We start from the raw sequence: 25,626 nt of genomic DNA on the forward strand, positions 1-25,626 counted from the left end.
TCACTGCATGGGAATGACCTTACGCAATTACTCACCTTAAAGACAACTTCAGGATAACCCGTACGCAACCTTCCCTGAGGCAAAAATTTTACACCAGTTCCAACACCTGAGAAACAAGCAGGTGTTCCTGATACTTTTTGGAATCCTTGAAAAAGTCAGTTATATAAATCTATGGGCAATGTTTCCTAAGACCATAGAATACCTGTCAGGCAAGAAATCTCTTGAAGTCACCATCTGGCTTAGTGGCATGGACTCCATTATGGGCAGCACGCAGCAGAGAGGCAACGAATGGGCAATACCAATCAATCCCACCCCCAACTGGCCCAAAAACCATTAGATCTACAGCACCGAAGAGCTTTGCTGTGATCCATCGATGGTGCTGCCGGGGAGGATACCACCCTCACCGTGCACCATGATAACGAACGAGCAATCAAGACCCACTTGGAGGCACCTAACTGTAAGCATCGTAATCATAATTTTGTATCTAGATCAACTAATAAGCACATCTGACTTTTTTCGCATAATTATAGAAGCTACATCGGTTTCCAAACTCATTCTGTAGTTTACCTGATTCATGCTTAATACCGACAGGAAAGCCTGGAGGTGGGATCTTACTGGAACAACTACAGAGTTGAGGCTTCTCTCAGCCCTGAGCTGGGAGCCCAGCACTGATCCCCACAAGGGATATCGCTGGGAGTCAACCCTTCACCCTTCACCTCTACATGTCCTTTTCTTGTAAGTAAAGTAAGCAAACACATCCAATGGGCGTGGTGAGGATTAAGTGAGCAACCACAGCCATCCATGGCTGGCCAGCCACAGGTTCTCGATGAGTGGGTACTAAAGCATAGAAGTCAGACTGTTGTAAAGCAAAAATAATTTAAAGCATGCATGAGGCTTCAAATTGCAGGTAGTGATACCCAAAAGGGAGTGATGCCATGGGAGGTAAATTCAAATGAATGTTTAAATGGTGGTAGAATGAAGTAATTCAAGATGTAAAGGCAAAGTGGAGACAATGAATGAGTGAATAGAGAGGTTAAGAGCCACAAATAAATAAATTCCGGGTATTTCCATCAGAAGGCATTCGTCAGGAGTTTCTCTTTTATGTCTAAGGTCTTTGGACGCTTGTCATGAAAAAACAAATAAAAAGAGGCAGATGTGATGGAACTCAAGTCTTGGATATGTATGCCTTCCTAATGACCAAGGTGCAGAGCAGAACAGGAGATACGCTTATAAAAGAGCATCTTTTTGGAAAATAAATGGAAGACGAGTCCAATGACTAGACTTCATGCCGACATAAATAATGACCTTCTAGTTCTGATGATACGTACCAGTTTGCCTGGCTTAATTCCAGTGTATCAATAGCATATTAACAGCTCTCAACGCATCCTGGACTAGATAACAAGTTATATGGCCAATGGCTGGCAAGACTGTGCCACACAGACATGAGTAAAGAAAACATCCATATTCCAAAACACAAGTGTCTTCTAATCATTATTTTTTTTTTTAATTAAGGTTCAGGTTAGAGGGCGGCATTTGATAGATACTAGTGATTACATTGTTTCGCCAGCTGCGATTACACGTGTAGAGCAACAATGATATTCATATGTTGTCCAGAGGTATTAGTAAGAATGGAAATTATAAGGTGATTCGGTGTCCTTGTTGCCACTACTGGGCTATGAGATTTCACACGTAAAGCCTCATGCTGAAATCTGTGTTCGTTCTATGCACCAGCCTCCTGCGTATACCGTAATTCCTGTTGTCCCACCCTCCTCCTTTGGGTGGGAAAACAGCATTTATTACTCCATAAAAACAATACTATCAAACAATATTTTTCCAATTTCTTAGACAGAAAAAGAGCACATATGCACTAATGGCTTCTTTGAAGAGGAAACTCAATATTTCCACGTTTTGCGAAAAACATATCTCTCCGTATCAAAAGCACTAATTAGAACGTTCGTCCCCACGCACGGTTGTGCCGTTTTATCGGATCATCTTTTTAAATACCCGGACGGCAATGGTTTAAAAATATTTCTCAACACCGAAAATAGCCGGCTTCCTGCAAACTAAAAGGAAGTGTCCCTTAACAGTTTTGAAGAGGGTCGGGAAGAAACGCAAGATCCATGGTAAAGACAGATAAACTAAGTCACATTTCAGAATCTCTAGCACTCTGTATCATCGGCCAAGCTGGCACGGTTCACCCCAGCAAATAAAAGGGGGTCTGTGGCCTTCGCAGCGTCTCCACAGTAGCTCATTCGTGCACTGTAAATAGACCGGCAGAGAGATGCTAAATTGATTCTTTGATTTCTCTGTCGCCCACTACAGCTCTCTGTTTTGCCATGGCGAGTTCTTTTTTAACTCTCGGGAGCGAAACGTGGACTTAACGTCTTTCAACGGGAAATATTTTAGAAGCAAACTTTAGTCTTTTGCTTAAAAGATCCGTATGTATACATGTATAAACGTGTACATATATGTGTGCACACGTATATGCATGTATCAATATATATACACATTTACAGATGTATATATAGTGTGTGTGTGTGTCTGTGTGTGCATAATCCCACAGCATTTCCCAGATCTGCACATAATTTCACAAACATGCCAAACTGATAAGGGGTCACCATGTAAATGGAGCTACATCCCACAGCTGGGCTTCAGAGGGGGAGAAAATCGATTTCCTTTCAAATCTAACGTTTTAAGGAACATCAACGCGTCATGCACCCAAGAGAACATTCTGTTACTCCACGGAAGCAAAAGCAAAAGCTTGTTCAATGGGCACTGCTTCATTCAGAAAACAGAGCCCAGGGTTCCGTGCTCGGTCTGATGATGCTACAATGCCCTCTTCGAAAAGACTATATGTACTGCGCTGACACGTTGTAGCCTCCCTCCACCTGTATGTCAGAATGGACCTTTTGTAAAACACCAAGAAACACGATTTCCTGTTTCAAGGACTAGCGGCAGAAGCAAGTACCCAGCAACTGCTGAAAAAATGTTCAGAAATGCAGGCACTCATGGGGATGTGATGTTAACTACAATGATTCTACAAGGACCTGGCTCAGAGGACCTATGAAAACAGAAAAGGAAGTAAAATCATAAAACAACAGGGTTCTTGATGCTAATGCTTTTTATTTTCTTTCATGTGCAAAAACCAAGGGGGAATTTTGAGGACTTTATCAATGCTCCAAAAGGCTCAACTTTGCAAACATCTGTGGGTGATTTGCATTTGTAAACTACAAATGCATATCTACCACTCCCCACCCCCCCACCCTCCCAGCTCCAGGGGTCTTTCCTAGGTGAATGTTTTCACATGTAAATGAAAAAAAAAATGCTCAGAATAACATGAAAACATCAAGGTGAAAATAAAATATTCTTGGTAATATTTGTCCGTTTGGAGAGAACATTTTCAGCCACAGATTTTGTTCAGCAGAGCTCCATTTACGCGTTCTATTGTTGTCTTAAAAACAAACGTTTTCATGTACGCCTAGGAATATTAGTCATGAAATGTACAACGGTAGACAAAACTACAAAAGAAGATAAATCTCAAAATAGAGCCCACCCCAAATATCTATTTTTCCAAGCCCCCAGTGGGGAAAAAGGAAATAAATAGCAAAACCGTGGAGAGCTCTTACTGGTGGATTTCCAAGCCCTCACCCTTTAAGGTAAATCAGAAACTGTTGCAAAATTCAAGTGAGAGCCAAGCTCCATTGTGTGCAAATCCAACAGTCATTGTAACCCGCCACAGAGGCACAACGCTCACAGATGATCAGTTAAGGAATTAGGTGAAAGATTTTCCAGCCCCCAAGCTAAAGACAAGTAAAGAAATCTACTATCTACGGCCCTCCATCGACACTGCTTCCCAAAGGATCACCCATCAGCAAATGAGTTCCCTCTACAGGCTGTGATGCCCAAAAAGTATTCATTTGGCCCAAAGATAGAAATGCGCTTAAGTAAAATTTCATTTTAATTGGGGACCTTGGAGTCTGCCTTTGTTGGAGGAAGGATAGGGGTTCCCCAAAATACAATTCAACGATGAAAAGCTGCATGCCGGAAAAAGACGACCAAACCTCTCCTGCAGCGAGCCCAGGGAAATAGAACCTTCCAAGGATCGGAGTCAGTGCAGATTAGCTACTCCCCACACAGTAAAAAGCACCACTTTGTCACTGCCCCTTGCACATTTACCCGATGCCATCACTCACCTAGAATTCCCAGCCGGTAGTTAATGGTGATCACAATGACATTGCCGTAGCTGGCCAGCACACTGCCGTCTATCATATTGCCAGTGCCCTCCATGTAAGACCCGCCGTGCATATAGACCATGACCGGCTTCTTACTGTTCTGATCATGGATGTCTGGAAAAAGAAAGTCAAGTAAGGAAATAGAATAAAAAAAAAAATCACACTGATGAACTGATACTATGCAATAGACAAAGGGCACGGATTATTATGTTCTTCCTTCGTTGGACTGGAATCAACCATGCATCTATGTGGAATTACATACGCCGTGGTAAGACTGCCTAAGAAAACTGCTGAATGTTATCATTTTTTCTAGTCACAGAAATGGTATTTTTGAGAAGCATAAGGACATCTGAAGTAATATGAATGCCTATGTACATTTCTGTATCTACCTAAAACACTGGAAACTAGAAGATTTTGATGAAATGCTTACTTCCTAAACAGTGCTCAACTCCTAAAAGGTGACTTATTCAAGAAGCACATGGCATAATAAGTTTCATCATCTCGGGAAGTGTGCAATCTGCTTCAAAACGATCATTTGTTTTTACCTCTTTATTCAGAGATGAGCCTACAGATGCATTTTTAACTGAAACATGAGAATACATGAGAACCAGTGAGGCTGAATGTAGCAAACTCCAAGGAAACGGTTAAAAATTATCAACAGAACAGAAACGTGTAAAACCGAAAACAGGGCAAAACAAGATGTCCGAGCAAAGGTCTTTTTTCTAGTTTGCTGACTGCGATAAATATCTCAACATATTTAAGTAACGAAAATGAAAGGGGCGCCTGGGTGGCTCAGTGGGCTCAGCATCCGACTTTGGCTCAGGTCATGAACGGGTGGCTCAGTGGGCTCAGCATCCGACTTTGGCTCAGGTCATGAACTCATGGTTCACGAGTTTGAGCCCCGCGTAGGGTTCTGTGCTGACAGCTCAGAGCCTGGAGCCTGCTTCGGATTCTGTGTCTCATTCTATTTCTGCCCCTCCTCCACTCACGCTCTGTCTCCGCTGTCTCTGTCTCTCTCCCTAAGAATAAACATTAAAAAATTAAAAAAAAAATGGAAACCGATGTAATAGAAATGACACAAGACTCCAACCTCAACATGAAATGATTGACATGCAATCTGTTTTCAGAGGGATATGAACCCCAGTTGAGATTTGCAACCACTGGGCACCCTTGGTAATGACTTTGTGGCTTTATTTCATAACGATGTAAAAACAGTGTTTCACAATGGTCTGTGAGGACAGGAATTCAGAGACCATCTGTCCATTTGTGGAGCCTGCTTTGTGAACAGGTATTGATTAAATCACCTTTTAAAATCAGTCCTTAAGTTTACGTTTAATTTATCACACTGATTCCTTTTATAATTATTTCTGAATATCTCTCTACATGTATCCATAGATATATACACATAGGTGTGTGTAAATAATGTATGTATCTGTCCGTCATCAAAAGAAACCCAAATGTATCCAATGTACATTTATTGTCACCTTTTTTTCAGTCAAGTGTTTTTTCTCCTCCTTCAGCAGGACGCTTTTGAAATCTCAAGAAAGGAATTTTAAGGAAATGAATCACTATCATTTGGTGAGGGGGGCTGCTAATAAAATGAATTCTGATCACAATCTCAAAATGAGTTCATTGGGTGCCTGAGGAAGGCGGCTCGAGAAACCCACTGGTCACAGTCAAATACAGAAAAAAGTGTCACGCTCCCATGTCCCTGCAGATCCTGAATAGATAGCAGAAGAACCGATCTTATTTTCTCAACTAAAATTCAAATATACAGTAAAAATGCTTTCTTCATCCCTTGTTCATCAAGCGCTACGTGGAATTCTGAAACACACGGGTGTTTGGATTGGTGTTGGGTTTTGAACCACGTATTCCTGTGTCTGGCTCGTGATTTGCTGGTTTTCCCCTTATTTCTTTTAGCAGGTGCAGGCTGTTGGGTGGTCCACTGTGGAACAGGACGTGGTAGAGACTTTGAAGGCTACTTGAAGGGGTTTTCTCAGAGAAAATGCTAGGTTAACATCCCTAAGCTTTCCAAAGGCATAGAACAAGGTTCTCGTGAACTTGAAGAGTAATAAATAACGAATGCCCTGTTAATTCAAAGTAAAAAATATATATATCACAGGGTATTGGTACTCAGTGACTAGGGGGCATTTTAATGGGAATAAAATTGCATTTCGAGCATTGGGAAAACAGATTCTAAGAAGCAGAAATGCTCTAATAAGAGATGCAGAATAAGAGGCAAATTATATCCCTGGCTGGTGTAAGAGAACCAAAAAAAAAAAAAAGTTTTGGGTTTTGTTTTAATACATTTTCTCTTTTTTTTTCTTTTTACATGATCCAATAGAATCTTTTTTTTTTTTCAATGTTTATTTATTTTTGGGACAAAGAGAGACAGAGCATGAACGGGGGAGGGGCAGACAGAGAGAGAGGGAGACACAGAATCGGAAACAGGCTCCAGGCTCTGAGCCATCAGCCCAGAGCCTGACGCGGGGCTCGAACTCACGGACCTCGAGATCGTGACCTGGCCGAAGTCGGACGCTTAACCGACTGCGCCACCCAGGCGCCCCGAGAATCTTTTTAAATTAAAAAAAAAATTTGTTTTAATACATTTCTTTTTTTTTCATTTTACATGATCTAATAGAATCTTTTTAAATTAAAAATTTTTTTTGTTTTAAAACATTTTTTTTCTTTTTACATGATCTAATAGAATCTTTTTAAATTTAAAAATTTTTTTGTTTTAATACATTTCTTTTTTTCCTTTTCACATGATCTAATAGAATCTTTTTAAATGAAAAAAAATTTTAATACATTTCTTCTTTTTATTTTTACACGATCTAATAGAATCTTTTTAAATTTTTAAATTTTTCTTGTTTTAATACATTTCTTTTTTTCTTTTTACACGATCTAATAGAATCTTTTTAAATTTTTTTGTTTTAGTACATTTCTTTTTTTTCTTTTTACAAGATCTAATAGAATCTTTTTAAATTTTTATTAATACGTTTTTGGATTCAGATAAAATGGCAGGCGTTCTGGGGCCCGCCACAACAGAGAGGCTGGCGCGTGAGTCAGGTGCAGGATGAGCTATTCTAAGGCCATTGGAAAAGATCTTGCGGAAAAGATCTTGCGAAGAGAGGTAGGGACAGCCCTAGAAACACACGGGAGTTACAACAATAATTAAATAATAACAATGTTAAGACAAGAGCAGGTGTGAAACCAGCATTGGCCCCACCTTCTTGGACCCAAGTTGATTAAACGTCACCACCAGGGACTCCTTGCTGCCTGGCAGGGAGAAGTCATCATCCGCTTCTGTGCCTTGAATTGTGTTTCCCCCCAAAACCCAAATGTTCCTCAAGGGCCTTTGTCCTGTAAGGCAAATGCACAGAGGTCCGTGCACTTTCCTACTTGGACGGCAGAAATGGAGTCTTCCTGGCAACTTACTTGGGACTTTCTGTCTTGTCTCTTTGACGCTATTTGTTCTGCTGAAGGCACAGGTCCAGTGTGGTCCTCGTTGTTAGAGACCACTCTCTTCCAGAGTTTAAAAAGCATCAGTTTAGTCCCAGTGGCTGATCTGTCCAGCAACTTGGGATCCTTCAAGAAACAACTTTCCACGGCAACCAAACATTTTTTGGCAGGGTGGGGGGGGTAACAAAAAAGTTTTCAAAACAGCCTTGGTGTTGAAAAGGAAAAGATAGAGATGTAGGTTTTTGACCTTTTCATTTTTCACATCTTTGCTATCCCTGCTTCCTACCCCCCAGCCCCACCCCCCTTTAAATGCTGCTAAAAGGCAGCAGAGAAACAAGATCTTGTTAAAACACTTTTTCATGTATTTCACTGTGAGCCAGAGAAGATTCTTTGAAACTTAACTGTGAATCCGGATATTTAAAAAAGAAAGAAAAAAAAAAAAAGAAAAAGAAACAACCAAAACCAGAAATGCCAGACACCCAAAAAGTTCTACGAGGGTGTCTCACGGAGTTTGGCAGCTCATAAAAGGAATTAAGAAAACCAAATCTCCAAAATACAATATTAACTTACAAATAACTTTGGAAGGAAGAAAAGAAAGTATACATGCATGTGCTAAAATTTCATTTTCTCTTCTTATGACCAAGCCAAAAAAAGGGGGGAAAAAGGAAAAAGGAAAAGAAAAACATACGATGCCTTGTAAATAACATTTTTTTATTAACTCACTTCATATTTAGAAATGTTTATACTTCTTATGGGTGGTTTGCATTCAGCGACAGGGTCATTGAGATTAAAAAGCACAGTGGTTTCCAAACAAGAAGAAAATAAAAAAAAGCACACAAAAGTGTACTCGTTTCAGAGAAGGGGAGGAAAAAGAGGTTGAAATAAAAAAAAAATAGAGAGAGAGATATAAAATCATGCATCAGGGTCGAGCTTTGAAAAAACAAAAAATACCTTCATCTTCAGCACGATCATTACTGGTTATATCATCTGCGTTTTTCTTTGTGTTGGCTCCTGGGGTCATAATGAGAAGGAAAATAAAGGGAAAAAAAAAAGAGAATTCAAAAACAACAGGTTTGCAAAAAAACCAGAAGAGAGATACTACCCAGTAAAAGAAAAAAAAATGTCACACAAAAAGTTGAAATTTGTTACATTTGGATTTCAAAAAAAATGAGGTAGGGGGTCGATGCAAAATGCATAAAAACATAAAGATGTCAAGAAGAACAAATTCAAAATGTTACTTGCGAAAAATATTCTCTATCCTGTGAAAATGCAGTTTGGGGGGTTATAATGATAGTACTGCAAAAAAAAAAAGGAAAAAAAAAAGAGCTAAGGTGAGTTTGAAAAAAAGAAAATTAAATCATTAAGAAAGATTTTCCACATTCTCAGAAGAAATGCACATGAAGTATTCAATGTCCCTCTAATTTTAACATATTATAATCTACATAAATTCATGAAATGTCACCGATACACTTTGGTTAGAAAATTCCATAATGGAAGAAGAAACACATCTATGCAATAAACACAGAAGGACTTTCAATAAAATACTTAAAATTGACATTAGTTCCATGCAGATGAACTTAAAACACAGCGTTTCAAATACAAATCAGAAATGTCAGTTGATTTATTAATTTGAATCATGAAATTCACCTCTCACCAGTGTCTAGAGAACTACCCAATATTTGCTCCTGTTTAGTATAAAAACAAACACAACAACAAAACCAGCAATTTTCAATCAGGATTTCTTAAGTTAAAACATTATCAATCATGTTCTCTCTGATTGAAACACTTATTAAATATTACTTCAATGTTATCACTCATTGAATTTAAGATAAGTATATAATAAAGTCACCTACCTTGATGACCTGAAATTTAAACCAGATAAGAATGTCCATGTAGACAAAATATGGCGGGCGGCAGGGTTGGGGGGGGGCGGTCCCTCAACTACACCACAAACACTCTCTTCCATATTCGGTATGCAGTGCACCCTTTTCCTTTTTATATTTTCCAGATACAAGATGACAAACCATTTAATAATGCTTGAATTGTTTGGTTAATTAGCTCAATTGTCTTCTTTTCATAGATAGACACAATCAGGACATGCATATTCCAGATCCACTAGCTTCAAAAAGGTCTGAACCACACCCTTCTAGAAGTTCTAAGTAACTCAAAAGAACTCAGCATGTTGTGAAGCCAAAATGTGAAGCTGTGGTGTTTTTGTAGTCAGAGAAGGCTTGCATATTTTCTATTTTATGTGGTTTAACACCTTTTAATGAGCACACCTCGGTGGGTGGGAAATCTGATTTGTTGATTTTTGAGGCTTAAATATCCCCACTGTCGATAATTTCAAGCTACCAACATAAGGTCGTTGAAGACAGCTGCAGAGAGGTGCCTGGGACCCCTAGAAACTCCAGCCTAATTCCACCCTCATCCACCTAAAATTAGAGTCAAGTCTTATAGAAACCACCTCTCCTTACAAAACTTTCATTTCTGGTCCCTTAGAAAGTATCGTGATGCTGATATCCCAATCTATTATAGTCATTACCTTGATATCTATTTATTGCCCGCAATCCTACTGCATTTAAATATCTAAAAAGGGGCACCTGGTTGGCTCAATCGGTTAAGGGTCCGACTCTTGATTTCAGCTCAGGTCATGACCTTGTGGTTCCTCAGATCAAGCCCCACATCAGGATCTGCTCTGACAGCTCAGGGCCGGCTTGGGATTCTCTGTCTCCTTCTCTCTCTCTGCCCCTCTTCTGCTCATGCATGTGCATGAAATCTCTCTCAAAATAAACAAACTTTTTAAAAATAAGTGAATAAATACCTACAAGAACTTTAAAAAATCAAATTGGCTTGACTGTCTTTGGGTTGTGTCTGTCGGCGTTTATCAGTATAGAACCTATTTCAAAGTGAACTCATGGACTGAATTTATGACAAAACTATGTAGAAGCTTATAAGGGATGCCCTTCTCGGAGAAGTATGCTACGGGAGTGATCCACAAATCTGTGTTACACGTCCTCCCTCATTTCTGGAAGAAAAAAATTTGCATTCCTCCCTGTAAGAAGATTTTGTAAGTAAAGTGTGAGTGATCTGGGCTGGATGAGAGGCAATGGTCAGGGAACCTTCCCCAACAAAGAGAGGAAAGTTCTAAAGACTACGAATGCTTTTACAATTTTGATGACGTAGTTCCAAGGCTGATTAAGTAGCAATCCAGGGTAATCTACTGCCTCTTTGATTCTTTACCAAACTTGCTGGTTAACCAAAGTGTGATTTTTATGAGCTTTACTGAAGCATGATTTACATCCCATAAAATCAACTCATCACAGTGTAAGATTCGATGATTTTTTTCAACGGAGTTGTGGCAACTATCAGCATAATCCAATTTTAGAACATTTGCATCCACCCAGAAAGACTGTGTTCTAATTATAGGTGCCATGTTCCTAGCCTCCGTCTCATTAACCTACTTTCTGTCTTTCTACATTTGCCATCTCGGGGCGTGTTGTATAAAGGAATTCGTATAATGCCCAGTCTTTTGTGTCTAAAGCAGACACTCTCACTTAGCGTGTTTTCAAAGTCCTTTATGCTGTAGCATGGATCAGTACTTGATTCTTTTATATGGATGAATAATATTCCACTGTATGGATAGACCGAATTTTGTTTTTCCATTCGTCTGTTGGTGGCCACGTGTACTGTTTCCACGTGGTGGCTATTAGAACGCTGCTCGGAACATGTGGGCACAATATTTGCGTTAGGATATAGGTGTTTCTTTCTGTTGGGTAGATATCTAGGAGTGGAACTGCTATTTTATATGGGAAATTGATGTTTAATTTTTTTTAACTGTTTTAATGTTTATTTATTTATTTATTTTTTTGAGAGAGGGAGAGGGTGAATGGGGAAGGGGCAGAGAGAGAAGGAGACAAAGAACCTGCAGCAGGCTCCAGGCTCTGAGCTGCCAGCACAGAGCCCGATGCAGGGCCTGAACTCACAAACCATTAGATCATGACCCGAGCTGAAGTCGGACGCTTAACCAACTGAGCCATCCAGGAGCCCCCCAAACGTAACATTTAAAATAACTAGAAAGAGTACATGCAAGAAAATGCAAAATTGAGAACTTCCAACATGTGGAAATTACAAGGAGTCTGTCTCTCCCGGTCTCCCAAAAATAAATAAATGTTAAACTTTTTTCTTTAAATTGGGTTCTGTGTCCCCTATTATTGAATTGTTAAGTGTTCTTTATTTTTTTTTTTAATTTTTTTACGTTTATTTTTGATAGAGACAGAGTACAAGTGGGGGAGGGGCAGAGAGAGAAGGAGACATAGAATTTGAAGCAGGCTCCATGCTCTAAGCTGTCAGCACCGAGCCCGACATGGGGCTTGAACTCATGAACCATGAGATCGTGACCCGAGCCAAAGTTGGACGCTTAACCGACTGAACCACCAGGTGCCCCTACATTTTTTAGATACAAGTCTTTTTCCAGAAATATGATCTGCCAATCTTTTCTCCCAGTCTGTGTGGCTTCTCTTTCAGTTTTCTCAGTGGTGTCTTTTGAAGTGCAAACATTTGTTTTTAATTGTGATGAGGTCGATTTTGTCCATTTTCTTTCAAAGCTTGTTGCTTTGGATATCATAGTTGAGAAATCCTTGCCCAAGCCAAGATCCTGAAGATTTTCTCTCATGTTTTTCCCTCAATGCTAACCAGTTGTCATTCTTCACCTTTTAAGTGTCTGAGTTACTTTCAGTGTATGATATGAGGTTAGGGTTGAAATTCATTGTTTGCGTATGAGTATCTCACTGTTTTAGGACCATCGATTGAAACGCTAACGTTCCCTCGTTAAATTCTTGAGACAATATTGCTAAAGCCAGTTGACTAGAAATGCCAGGACTCTATTTATTCCTGGACTCTTTTAATTATATTCCATCCTGCGTTTCTATCCCCATGAGTCCCTACCTGTCCTGAAGACTATAGCTTTATGGTACGCTTTAAAATGGGGAAGGAGTGGGGCGCCTGGGTAGCTCAGTCGGTTAAGTGTCTGACTTCGGCTCAGGTCATGATCTCACGATCCGTGAGTTCAAGCCCCACGTTGGGCTCTGTGCTGACAGCTCAGAGCCTGGAGCCCGTTTCAGATTCTGTGTCTCCCTCTCTCTCTGCCCCTCCCCTGTTCATGCTCTGTCTTTCTCTGTCTCAAAAATAAACGTTAAAAAATTTTTTTAAATAAATAAATAAATAAAATGGGGAAGGAGAAGCCAGCCAACTTTATTCTGCTTTATCAAGATAATCTGCTCATTCTAGATCCTCTGCCTTTACACACAAATTTTCAAACGAGCTTGTCAACGGAAGAAAAAAAAAATCACCCACCGAGATTTTGACAGAACTGATTTGCCAAACTGCAATTTTGAATTAATTTCATATAGCACAGTACAACCCAGAAACGTCATTAGGTATCACCTTTAATGTTCAATGTGTACTTAATGTTTCACCTTTTTGTTCATGTCTAGTAAGTTGTTGCTGCATTTTTCTTTGCAAATATAGCTAATTAAATGTCCTTTAAAAAAAACAATGGAGTTATCCTGAATATCTAATTTAGTTAGAATCGTGAGCTATGGGAAAAAGATTCTGGTGCGATTCATTCCGCAGTAAACCCATCTCGTACAAGCCAAAAAAAAAAAAAAAAAGCATTTCAAAATCCATACACGCCATGAGTTTTTTTTCCCACCCAGTCCATGTCTATGCCATCCTCCAAGTGCCAGAAAAATATTCCTTTACATCTAATAATTAGGCCCTCTATGAAACCTCCATGGGGAAATAGCTCTAAATATTAAAGAGAATATTTAAGCAACTTCAAACAAATGCATAGCTGTTCCATTATTAAAATTTAAGTATGATTTTATAAATAAAATATCTCAATGTCGCTGGTCCTTGAAGGGTGTCCATCATTTTTTTTATACCTGTGCTTCTGATGTGCGCTTCTTATGGTTTATCTGCATCATTTTCAAAAGTAAAACTATTTAAAAAAGTACTTTGTATCCTAAATGGAGAAGAACTACTTTGTAGAGAATTCAGAAAAGGTAGGGCATGGTAAAGGAAAGGAAAATCAATGAAAATCGTCTAGATGCTAATTTTAACATTTCAAGGCAAGAAAATAATTTCATAATTCCTCTTTTTATTATCCATTACCTTTGTAGCCAGTTATGTATGGAAATCCTCAAACACAGTCATCAGACAGTGAGATGATCGCGTCATTTACGCGAGAACGTAACGAAATGATAGAATATGGAAAACCTTTAAAGTATTGCTTTCAAAATGAGATATCATATTAAATATGTATTTATTAGTTCACATTGTTTTGGGTCTCTTAACAGTGCAAATTCCAAGCAGAAGGTAGACTTGTTTTCTTAAATACAAAAAGAGTGTGTCTTAGCCAAATGCATTATTTTCATCACACGGGAAGTTGTGTAATGGGCTACAGGGGACATAAATGCTTTTCCCGGCCATCACACACGTGTGTGATTGATCGCTTTGTCCCTCGGCCACAGAGGAATGCTTCTTTAATCTTCTAATTCAGTAATGGGCTCATTTCAGCAATAATAGGCTGAATGGGATCTGATCCATGAGAGAGTGCCCATGCCTCATCACTTAACTCACTGGTAAACCCATTCCTTCTAAAGACAGGTATGGATGCTTTAAAGGTGCCAGCCTTGGCCGCCAGTGGGTACCACGAATAAATACTCCACACGTACATCTTAATATACGCTCTCACTCTTACTGGAACATCGAACTGAAAGATAACACGAAACACTTCATTCAGAGGGTTTCATCCAAAGCATATGTACCTTGAAAAATGGGGTCCCCACAGATGAGTTCACTTTCTGCATCTGAAGCAATCAGCATAGGTGATCTTCATTCCCCCCGCCCCGCCTGGAAGCACAACATCTGAACCAGATCGAGTTGCACTCAGGGAAAATACAGACAAGGCTGGGGAGCCTATCTAATTAATGCAGCCTTCAACGAACAGGCTTCCTGACATCCGCATTTGGAATTTCTGTTCATTCCATGCCTTGGTGACACAGGACAGGAGGGTGATACGGGACAGGGCCGACTATGGGAAGTCAAGAGCATTCCTTTTTTTTTTTTTCTTTTAATGTATTTATTTATTTTGAGAGAGAGAGAGCATTAGTGGGGGAGCAGCAGAGACACAGGGAGGCAAAGAATCCCAAGCAGCCTCCCCACTGTCAATGCAGAGCCTGACGTGGGGCTCAATCTCCTGAACCGTGAGATCATGACCTGAGCCGAAACCAAGAGTGGGGGACTTAACCAACTGAGCCACTCAGGTGCCCCAAGGGCATTCCTTTTTAATGTGGAAGGAGGATTCTTGGTGATCAAAAGCCTTAGGAAACAGAACATATGGAAGCCGGTGGATTTCTCTGAAGTCATCGGCAGACGTCTATTTTGAACCATTTTGTGATGGCATCCCCAAGTTTGAAGCTTTCTGCTCCAAGACATATGAAGAGATATGGAATTGCTGACTTACTGGGTGTGGTCTTGAGGTCAAATACCTAGGATTCATCCCACAGACATTTATTATGTGACTTTCACGTGCTTGAGATTTTCCTAATCCTTGTGAAATGTTCTGCCAATCAACTTATCCTCCGTTGTCCATGTATCTGTGACTACAGTAAAACCAAAGTCTAATTCTTTGTAATTTTCTACCAGTTTCAAAATGCCTCACTGTAATAGTGAAAATAATAGGAGGGTTTTTGTTTTTTGCATGTATTTTTTGCGTGTTTGCTCTGATTGGCTTGGGAAGACAGATTGAGAGAAATATGAATAATAATTTGTTCTTTCTTTTGGAATTAGGAAGAAGTCTTTTCACACTTTCTTTGGTTGGAATCAAAATAAACCTAAAAGTGCATAGGTCCCTGATATATGTTTGTGCTTTTTATAAAATCTCAAGGCACTGCATAGCTTCACATAAACATTTTTTTGTTGTTGTGAATTCGGTTATTGAAATGTTTCTGTTCTTGGGAATAAAACACAAATCCTATTAGATTTACAGGAGTCTCTCCTTTTTATTAAAACGTTCAGCTGATAGGCTATATTACCTCCTCACACAATCTCTGTGAGCTTGAGATTAAATCACAATGCATTTAAAAGCTGGAACTAATTTAATATTGAATTATGCTGGATGCTTTTCCTGCACCTGTATTTAGAAAACTCATGTTGAAAATGAAATTGGCTTTTATTTGCCCTAAGATACCTCCAGAAATGTTGTATTAAAAAATGATAAACCTCTGTAGATATGTATATAGGTATACATATTCATTCTCCTTGCCAAGAGATTCTGGAAGATGTTGACCCCATGGGCATCGTTTTAACTCTGATGAAAACCTTCTTTCTGTAGTCAGAACACAGACTACTGGCAACTGGGTGGTTCTCTATGCCAGGAGACTTTTCGGTTGTGGCATTGGAATTACAGAGAGCTGGGACCTTTGGCATTTCGTCCCCTTGCATTCTACACAGAGGAAGAGTCGCTTGTCCAGCATCACCAATAAAATCTGTCCCGTTACCTTTGGGTTTCCCTGTGTCTGACTTGGGGACTATTGCACAATCTTCCCCTAAAAATGAAATTTGTTTGGACTTATGCAAAACCCTCCCTACTCTGCAATTCCTGAATCTGTTGTGCCAGGAGATGCTTAACTGAATGTCCCCAAAGAAGGCTCTCAAACTATTTTTAAGAATCACAAGTCACTGAAGCCTTTGGAAAGCAGGATGATATCTTACTGCAGATGACGACTTTTGCAACCTCTTTCTGCTTTTGAACTTTGCTGACTGGCCACAAAAGAGCTGTTCGTTGTTGTTTTCAGTGAGAACGCAGAAGACATCACGATACAAACAACAGAAATGTCAACAAGGACACAAACGTAAGGGGAAGAATGCCTCTCATGTCTTTTCCAGTGTGGCAATGTTCAGTCAACACACTGTCTATAAAGGACCCTGTGATTTGCTCAAAAGATCCAATGCCCCGCCCCAGGGAGGTGTTTTAGCATCCACACCTGCTAACATAGCACTCTTGGCCAACGAAATGTGATTGGAAGAGACATACGTCACCCCCAGGCGGAAACATTAGGAGGCATCGCGTTTCTGCCGTATTTCTTTCCCTCTAAAACCAGACCAGCATGTCCCGCATGGGGACCACCACTTCAAGTTTTTGTTTGGGAAAGAAGAGGGAGTAGAGAACAAGCAGTCAGCCCCAAATGGACACAAACATCATAAAAGGGAAATAAGCTATTGTTGTTGTCGCAAGCTGCTGAAATTTTGGACTCTTTTGTGACAACTGCACAACCTAGTCTAAGATCACTGTCGCAGCCATCTGCTTCTCTCCATGAGGTACACGTTCTCTCTCTCTCTCACACACACACGCAGAACACACACAGCCACGTGCAGAGTCACACTAGCACACAGCTTCCTAACATCCCAACACATACCTCAATCCAAGAAATCATTTTTATTTTTTTAATGTTTACTTATTTTTGAGAGAGAGAGACAGAGTGTGAGTGGAGGAGGGGCAGAGAGGGAGGGAGACACAGAATCTGAAGCAGGCTCCAGGCTCTGAGCTCAACGCGGGGCTTGAAACCACAAACTGTGAGATCATGACCTGGGTCGAAGCTGGATGCTTAACTGACCGAGCCACCCAGGCATCCCAACAAATTGTTTTAGATCAGAAGCATGTCTGGATCCCCAGTGCACTTGAAATTTGGAAATCAAAGCCAACATGATAGTTTTTCCTAAGGGTACTGTTTACCTTTTCAGAAAATTACTTTTTTTAGTACGTGGTCCTAATTTCCATATCACTATAGTGCAATAAAAAAGGGAACACCGACATAGGGTATGAAGTACCTACATAATTATGATGACCAAGCACAACACTATCACGATTATACCCTAAAATAATTAAGACTAGGCAAAAGTAAAGCAGTGTAAACAATCATCAGGCAATTTCTGAAGAGCTTAAAAGAATCACGTATCTGAAAAGATCGGGCACAACCTTCCTTCAAATCTGCTGGTTCTCCAGTAACACACGGATGGTGTCTTGCACAAAGCAAGCACTCCACAAATGTCGGCTCATGTTATCGCCAGAAGTGGCATTGTTTTTCATAGTTCCCTATACGTTTTCTGCGGTTTTCTGTCTCCCACATTTTGCTCATGCAGAATTTTCTTCCTAGCTACTGAGACTAAGACTGATCTAACTTACCCCCTGCCCAAACTTATTCCTCAACTCTGCAAACCTTATGCCGCCCAGTCTAAGGGCCGGCAACTCAAGGGCGTGTTCCCAGGACGAAATCACGTCTTTATTAATGTACTACAGTGGGATTTTGTGGGTGTCCCTGTTACACCTCAGTTGTATGTCAATTATACACTCTACACTCCCTAGCGATAGCAGGTGTCCATCAATGGGTGAATGTGGTATATTACAGATTTTGCATAAATCTGTCATCTGTATACATTACATATACACAGAGGAATATTACTTGGCCATGAAAAAGAAGGAAATCCTGCCATTTCCAACAATGTGGACAGATCTTAAGGACATTATACATAACCAAGATAAGTCAGACAGAGAAAGACAAATATTGTATGATCCCACTTACGTGTGGATTCTTAAAAAGCTGAACTTGTAAAAACAGAATAGAATGACAAATAGCGCTTCCCAGGGGCTGGGCATCAGGGAATTCCATTTAGGAATCAGAGAAGGGGGGTATGACTGATGTCTGCATGTTTTGGGGTTTTTTTTTCTTAGTAACTTAAATTTTAGGACTGGTTTTCAATTTTAAGTAAAATTGTGAAGACAGTACAGAGACTTGCCATATGTCTCACACCCAATTTCCTCTGTTATTAACATCTAACATTAGTCTGGTACATTTGTTATAATTAATGAGCCAAGACTGAAATACCATAATTAACTAAAGCCTGACATGTATTCAGATTTTCTCAGTTTTTACCGAAAACTGTCCACATCCCATTTCAGTCCTCATGGCTTCTTAAGCCCTTGGCTGTGAGAGTTCCTCAGAATTTTCTGAGTTTTGATGACCTCGACAGGTTTTTTTCTTCCTTCCCCGATTTTATTTAAATTCAAGTTAGTTGACCAACAGTGTAGTATTGGCGAACCCAGCGATTCACCTCTCACATATGACACCCAGTGCTCATCCCAGCAAGTGCCCTCCTTAATGCCCATCACCCGTCTAGCCCATCCTCCCCTCCTCCCCTCCAGCAGCCCTCAGTTTGTTCTCTGTATTTAAGAGTCTCTTATGGTTTGCCTCCTTCCCTCTCTGTTTTTATCTTATTTTTCCTTCCCTTTCCCTGTGTTCATCTGTTATGCTTTTTAAATTCCACATGAGTGAAATCATATCCGTCTTTCTCTGACTGACTTATTTCAATTAGAATAATACACTCTAGTTCATTCCACCTTGTTGCAAATGGCAAGATTTCATTCTTTTTAGGACTGGGTAATATTCTGTTGTATCTATATACCACATCTTCTTTATCCATTCATCCGTCGATGGACATTTGGGCTCTTTCCATACTTTGGCTATTGTTGACAGTGCTGCTATAAACATGGGGGTGCCTGTGTCCCTTCGAAACAGCACACCTGTATCCCTTGGATAAATACCTAGTAGTGCAATTGCTGGGTCATAGAGTAGTTCTATTTTTACTTTCTTGAGGAACCTCCATACTGTTTTCCAGAGTGGCTGCACCAGCTTGCATTCCCACCAGCAGTGCAAGAGAGATCCTCTTTCTCTGCATCCTCGGCAACATCTGTTGTTGCCCGAGTTGTTAATTTTAGCCACTCTGACAGGTATTCAAGGGTTCCTTTTTCACAACGTATTCACCAACACTTGTTGTTTCTTGTGTTTTTATTTTAGCCATCCTGACACATGTGAAGTGATGTTTCATTGTGGTTTTGATTTGTATTTCCCTGATGATGAGTGATGTTGAGCATCTTTTCATGTGTCGGTTGGCCATCTGGATGTCTTCTTTGGAAAAGTGTCTATTCATGTCTTCTGCCCATTTCTTCACTGGATTATTTGTTTCTTGGGTGTCGAGTTTGATAATTTCTTTACAGATTTTAGATACTAGCCCTTTATCTCATATTGACAGTTTTGACTGTCTACAGGAATTCTGTAGAATATCTCACAACTGGGGTTTGTCTGCTTTTTCATGATTTTATGGGGTTGTAAAATTTGGGGAGGAAGCCCACAGAAGTCTAGTGCCCTCATCGTCACATCATATCAAGCGTGTATGCTGTCACCGTGACTCATCACTGCTGATGTTGGCCTTGACCACCTGGCTGAGGTGTGCTTGACCGCTTTCTCCACTGTCAAGTGTCATGTCCTCTGCTCCTCTCAGAATGATGCTCTCTGGAAGGAAGTCAGCATTCACAGCCAAACCGCAGGAGTAGAGATTCATGCTCCACTGGCTTAAGGGAGAGGATCCACACAAATCATCGAGAATGCTTCTTCATGGGAGATGTGTCTCCACCCCCCGTGGGAGGGAGAATCATGCGACCCATTCCTTAGGAGATCCACACTATAATCCCCCGAACCTGAGAATATGATGTGATACGTGACAAGGGGGAATGGAAGTTGCAGATACAATGAAGACTTTTAAATAAGGAAATTATCCAGGATTATCCAGTGGGCCCAATGCCATCACAAGAGTCCTTCAGAGTGGATGAAGGAGGCGAAAGAAGAGAATCAGTGCCAGAGACATGTTGCAAAATATGACACCTGTGGACTTTGCAGATCGAGGAGGGCCCGTCAACCAAGAAATACAGGTGACCTCTCGAACTGAAAAAGGCAACAAAGAGATTTTCCCCTGGATCCTCCGAAGGGCCGCCATCTTGTGAAGTACTTTAATGCTACCCAGTGAGATCCACGTGGGATTTCTTACCTCCAACACTGTAAGATAAATTTGTGTTGTTTTAAGCCAGTAACTATGTGGTAATTTATTACAGCAAATAGGAAACTCATAAATCATGTTTCATTTCTTCATTCAGTCACTGATGTCAATATGAGGTTATGGATATTTACTTTACACTCAGTTACAATCCACTAACTATTTTGTTGCTTGAATTGCTCCAGCACTGGCCATTGAGAACACTTTTATTAGGCTTCTGTGCCCCTTCAATAGACCCCTATCATTACGGTTTGGTTTGTTGTGTTGGGGTGTTTTATTCTATTTTGTTAGCACTTACTTATTGTAAAGCGTTCCAGATTCATCTTGTCTATTTCCTACCCCACTTCTAGAATCGGACACTTTTCCAAGGAGCCCAGAGTCCTTATACTTGACATCTTACAGATCAAGATTTTACAGGTCAAGAAGTTGAAGGAGACCAATTGTAGATAACTTGCCACAACAATGCAAGACCTAGTTGGTGACACAGCTGATAATTACATAACAGGCTTTACAGCACATAATTGTGTCTGTAATTCATACTAGCCGGTGACAGAGTAAAAACGTTCACTTCACCTACCTGTCCTGCTGGTCTATTACTACAACAGTTATTTCATTTTGATGCTGTTATTTAAAAAAAAATTTTTGTAATGTTGATTTACTTTTTGAGAGAGAAAGAGACAGAGTGCAGATAGGTGAGGGGCAGAGAGAGAGAGGGAGACACAGAATTTGAAGCAGGCTCCAGGCTCTGAGCTGTCAGCACAGAGCCTGACATGGGACTGAACTCACAGACCATGAGATCATGACCTGAGCTGAAGCTGGATGCTCAACCGACTGAGCCACCCAGGCGCCCCAGAGCATAAACATTTCTAAATTGAATAGCATATAAATTTTTTTGTTTAATTCTATTATAAATAGTGTAGGAGGAGCATTTTTATATAAATCCTTGAGATTGTCATTTACTAGATGTATTTAATCTCATCTATTTAAAGAGACTTTAAAAAAATTTTTTTCAATGTTTATTTATTTTTGAGAGACACACAGAGACAGAATGTGAGTAGGGAAGGGGCAGAGAGAGAGGGAGACACAGAATCCAGAGTAGGCTCCCGGCTCTGAGCTGTCAGCACAGAGCCCAACGTGGGGCTTGAACTCACAGACCGTGAGATCATGATCTGAGCTTGTCAGACGCTTAACTGACTGAGCCACCCAGGTGCCCCATTATGACACTGTTATTAACTAATCTGCAATGTTGGCCTAATACAGGTACTTTGTAACCATCTGAACACTTACCAGGAACTATTTTTGATCCCACTATACAGAGAAGACAGTTGTAGGGAAGAGGGCTTATGGAACTTGGTCCAAGAGATCAACCGGCCACAGTTTTGAGATGCCAACCCAGGCCCCGAACACATTACAGTAACATAAAAGTCAACATTTTAGCAAATGGGGGAAAATATGTTATGCAAGGTGGTAGGTCAGTCTGTGACAAGGTGGCTTTGTTTTCTTCCCCAAACTAAATAGTAAAAAAAACAGAGACGAATAAGCCATTGAGTATGCCCTAAGACCTTTGGTCTAGTAAAGAAAACAAAAATTATACCTACAGGAACAACAGCTAGTATTCAGGGAAAGGCATGACCTGGGTGTTGTAGATTATGGTTTCAAGGAAACAAGACATTCTGGGACAGGAATAAATAGAGAGATCTATCTGACTGGGGGCAGGTCTCTAAATCATCAGAGTATCATCTATCAAGTATAACTCATTCTTTAGGCAAGACCGTGGCAATGAGCTTGAAGAACACACTTGTGTTTTGGATACAGTCCTAGGTGTTAATGATAGATTTTTTTTTGTTTATATTTTACATTTATTTATTTTTGAGAGACAGAGAGAAACAGAACACAAGTCGGGGAGGGGCAGAGAGAGGAGGAGACACAGAATCTAAGGCAGGCTCCAGACTCCAAGCTGTCAGCACAGAGCCCCACGCGTAGCTCGAACCCATGAACGGTGAGAGCACGACCTGAGCTGACGTTGGACGCTTAACCAACTGAGCTACCCAGGTGCCCTGATAAAGAGATTTTTAAGCTATTTCAAGCCATTGCCCCCAAGGACTCAGAATCCTTAGGTAATGCTGTAAACATAAAATGCTACCCAGCTCTATTAAACACATCTTGATAATCTCTAATTTACACTGATTTCAATATCATTATATATTTACATTAGCATTATATTACTTCTGAAAATAATACTACGTGGTGATTGTACAATGGGATTTTTCGATGGGATTTTCAGTAATACAACTGTTTAATCCCATACCCTTAATGACTCTAAGCCAATCAATTCATTCTATTATAAACCCATAAACCATTTGCTTCGAGCCAAGATGTAACCTTAATATGTCTCTAGGTGTTTACAGATTTATGCTAAACGAGTTCCGTTTTTAAAACCATGTTATTTTGAGATCCGCAGACAAAGTCAGTGCTAGCTTAATGATTTCATTTCTTTGGTAATTATATGCAATTTTAGGTATTTATGAAAATCTCTCCAGGTAATGGATTTTGGCTTATATTATTATTACTTTCATTCTTAGAAATAGGGAATGATGAAATTCAGCTCCAAATATTTAACAGTATAAAAGAGTCAATAAGAAGGTGGTGAAGAGGGGCGCCTGGGTGGCGCAGTCGGTTGAGCGTCTGACTTCAGCCAGGTCACGATCTCGCGGTCCGTGTCCGTGAGTTCGAGCCCCGCGTCGGGCTCTGGGCTGATGGCTCAGAGCCTGGAGCCTGTTTCCGATTCTGTGTCTCCCTCTCTCTCTGCCCCTCCCCCATTCATGCTCTGTCTCTCTCTGTCCCAAAAATAAATAAAACGTTGAAAAAAAAAAAACAAAAAAAAAAAAAGAAGGTGGTGAAGAGTGTTAAAATATCTTCAAATTCCAATCTTTTTTTTTTTTTCAACGTTTATTTATTTTTGGGACAGAGAGAGACAGAGCATGAACGGGGGAGGGGCAGGGAGAGAGGGAGACACAGAATCGGAAACAGGCTCCAGGCTCTGAGCCATCAGCCCAGAGCCCGACGTGGGGCTCGAACTCACGGACCGCGAGATCGTGACCTGGCTGAAGTCGGACGCTTAACCGACTGCGCCACCCAGGTGCCCCAAATTCCAATCTTTTCACCAAGAAAACCCATTTTTTGCTGCCACGGCTACATCTGCGTGCTGGTCAATATCCAACCAGCTTTCAGGTTTGGATAAAGCCTCTTCTTTGCTGAGTCCTCCCCTAACAAGTAACTTCACAGTACGGTGTCTACTTAGCATTCCTGGATGCAAATTTCCCAACTGGAATACCCAAAAAGCAAACAAAAAGATGTGAACATCACAGAAAATGAAGAAGACCAGAAAAGCTAACGTCGCATCTGGTGGGTTTATATGAACCTCATTAAGGAGCTTTAAAGAGAGTTCAGTCTTGCCCAGGGATCTTCCTGAGGCACCATCGTGTTGGGAATTGTTCTACACCTGTGACAGGAAATAAGTCAGGAAACACTTGGGCACATGCTCCATCCAGCCAATTGTCACAGAGAACAAATGCCTGTCTATACAAACCAAAAAAAAAAAAAAAAATCTAGGAAAGGTATTCCTAGCTCAGAGGGTTGCCTGGGCATTATTTCAGGAAAGCTCCTGCCTCCAATATGTCTAGGTATATGTTCAAATGAGACAAAATGGAATCCAGCCAAAGCATACGGGTAACACAGCGGGTTGGTGCACGGAAATGGTACCTGCACGTTACTGTTGCAAAACTGGTCAATTCGGAAAAAGCTCAGGAAGCTCGATGTCATTTTCCACATCCTCAGCTAGTACAGAGGACTGGAAGGTTAACACTTCTGTTAACTACTACCTAATTAATACTTCATGTGGACACATACTTACTTACTTAACGTCTTAGCAAGGAACAGTGCTGTCTGGAGGGATATCTCATTGGCAATAGAATTTGAACAGGTGTTCAATAGGGTCCACCACCCCAAAGGGTCTGTATTTGTAAGGTCCCCTCCCTCCCCCCAACACGGTATGAGTGCTGGCAGTCTGAGACCGCCCCGTTGAGCGACGAGGACTTTCTGGAGCAGTGGCACAGGACAGGACCTCTCACAGAGCCATCTACTATGTGGGTACATCTGGACTTGCTCAAAGGTGAGGAAAGAGAATAGAAGACAACACAGCATGTGTTTTGTGGGCCAAGAAGCAGGGGGGAACAAACGAGGGCCACAGCTTCTGGAGACTCTACGGGAATATTTTGCGAAGCCTCGGCCATTTCTCACGGAAGAAAATAGGATGTAGTTTCTCTGGTGCAGAGGCAGGAAAAGAGAACGGTCTGAGACAGAAGAGGACACAGAAGTAGAACCCACATTCTTGGTAAGGAATAATGCGTAGGGCACCTGAGATGTCAATCCAGGACATCTAATTCTAATTGTCACCGGGAGATAGGACACCACAGAAGTACGTCTTCAAGGGGAAACGAGATGGCTGTGTGCTGTATTTATCCATTTGAACACCCCGATGTAAGGATAATTGGGAAGACAACTACCATGAGGAGACAGGAACTTCAACAGACAGAAAGTACATGATCAATTCCTGACACCTCCTCAGGTGTAAGGAGCATCCGGGTCTCCACAGGCAGGCCCTGTGCGCCAGAAGGACCCCTCAAACGGCGACCACACCAACCTGGAAGTTACCATGAGGAAGCCTAGCACGTTCTGATGTCTCTCCTAGTGACCGCTTTGATAAAGAACATAAAATGCTCATTTTTTCTTAAAGGAAGACTATGTCATGATCCAATAGGAATGAAGTTTACGGTAGGAATGCTGTAGACGGTTCCACAGAAAGAAGGATGGTATTTCACTGGTCTCGTGAACAGTGGAAAGAGCAAAGTCAAATGGAAACCAAGGAAAGATCCAGGGAAGGGTGCCTGGGTGGCTCAGTCAATTAAGCACCCCACTTCGGCTC

The 25,626-nt window shown here is 40.8% G+C and overlaps 1 protein-coding gene across 7 annotated transcripts in view; it reads right to left on the reverse strand.

Annotated features, from left to right (window-relative positions):
- The window catches only part of NLGN4X (neuroligin 4 X-linked), a 314,465-nt gene that overhangs the window by 117,996 nt on the left and 170,843 nt on the right, over window positions 1–25,626 (reverse strand). For 5 of the 7 annotated variants that reach the window (XM_045472504.1, XM_045472506.1, XM_045472505.1 and 2 more), the window contains exons 5-6: window positions 8,646–8,705; window positions 4,194–4,346 (exon numbers count right to left, since the gene is read on the reverse strand). The exons of 1 other annotated variant lie outside the window; for it this stretch is intronic. In XM_045472504.1, the coding sequence (XP_045328460.1) occupies window positions 4,194–4,346; window positions 8,646–8,705 (213 nt within the window). The remainder of the gene's footprint in view (window positions 1–4,193; window positions 4,347–8,645; window positions 8,706–25,626) is intronic. One more of the 7 variants, XM_045472509.1, reaches the window with a different exon arrangement.

Source organism: Leopardus geoffroyi, chromosome X (assembly GCF_018350155.1).
Source record: "Leopardus geoffroyi isolate Oge1 chromosome X, O.geoffroyi_Oge1_pat1.0, whole genome shotgun sequence".
NCBI classification, from domain to species: domain Eukaryota; kingdom Metazoa; phylum Chordata; class Mammalia; order Carnivora; family Felidae; genus Leopardus; species Leopardus geoffroyi.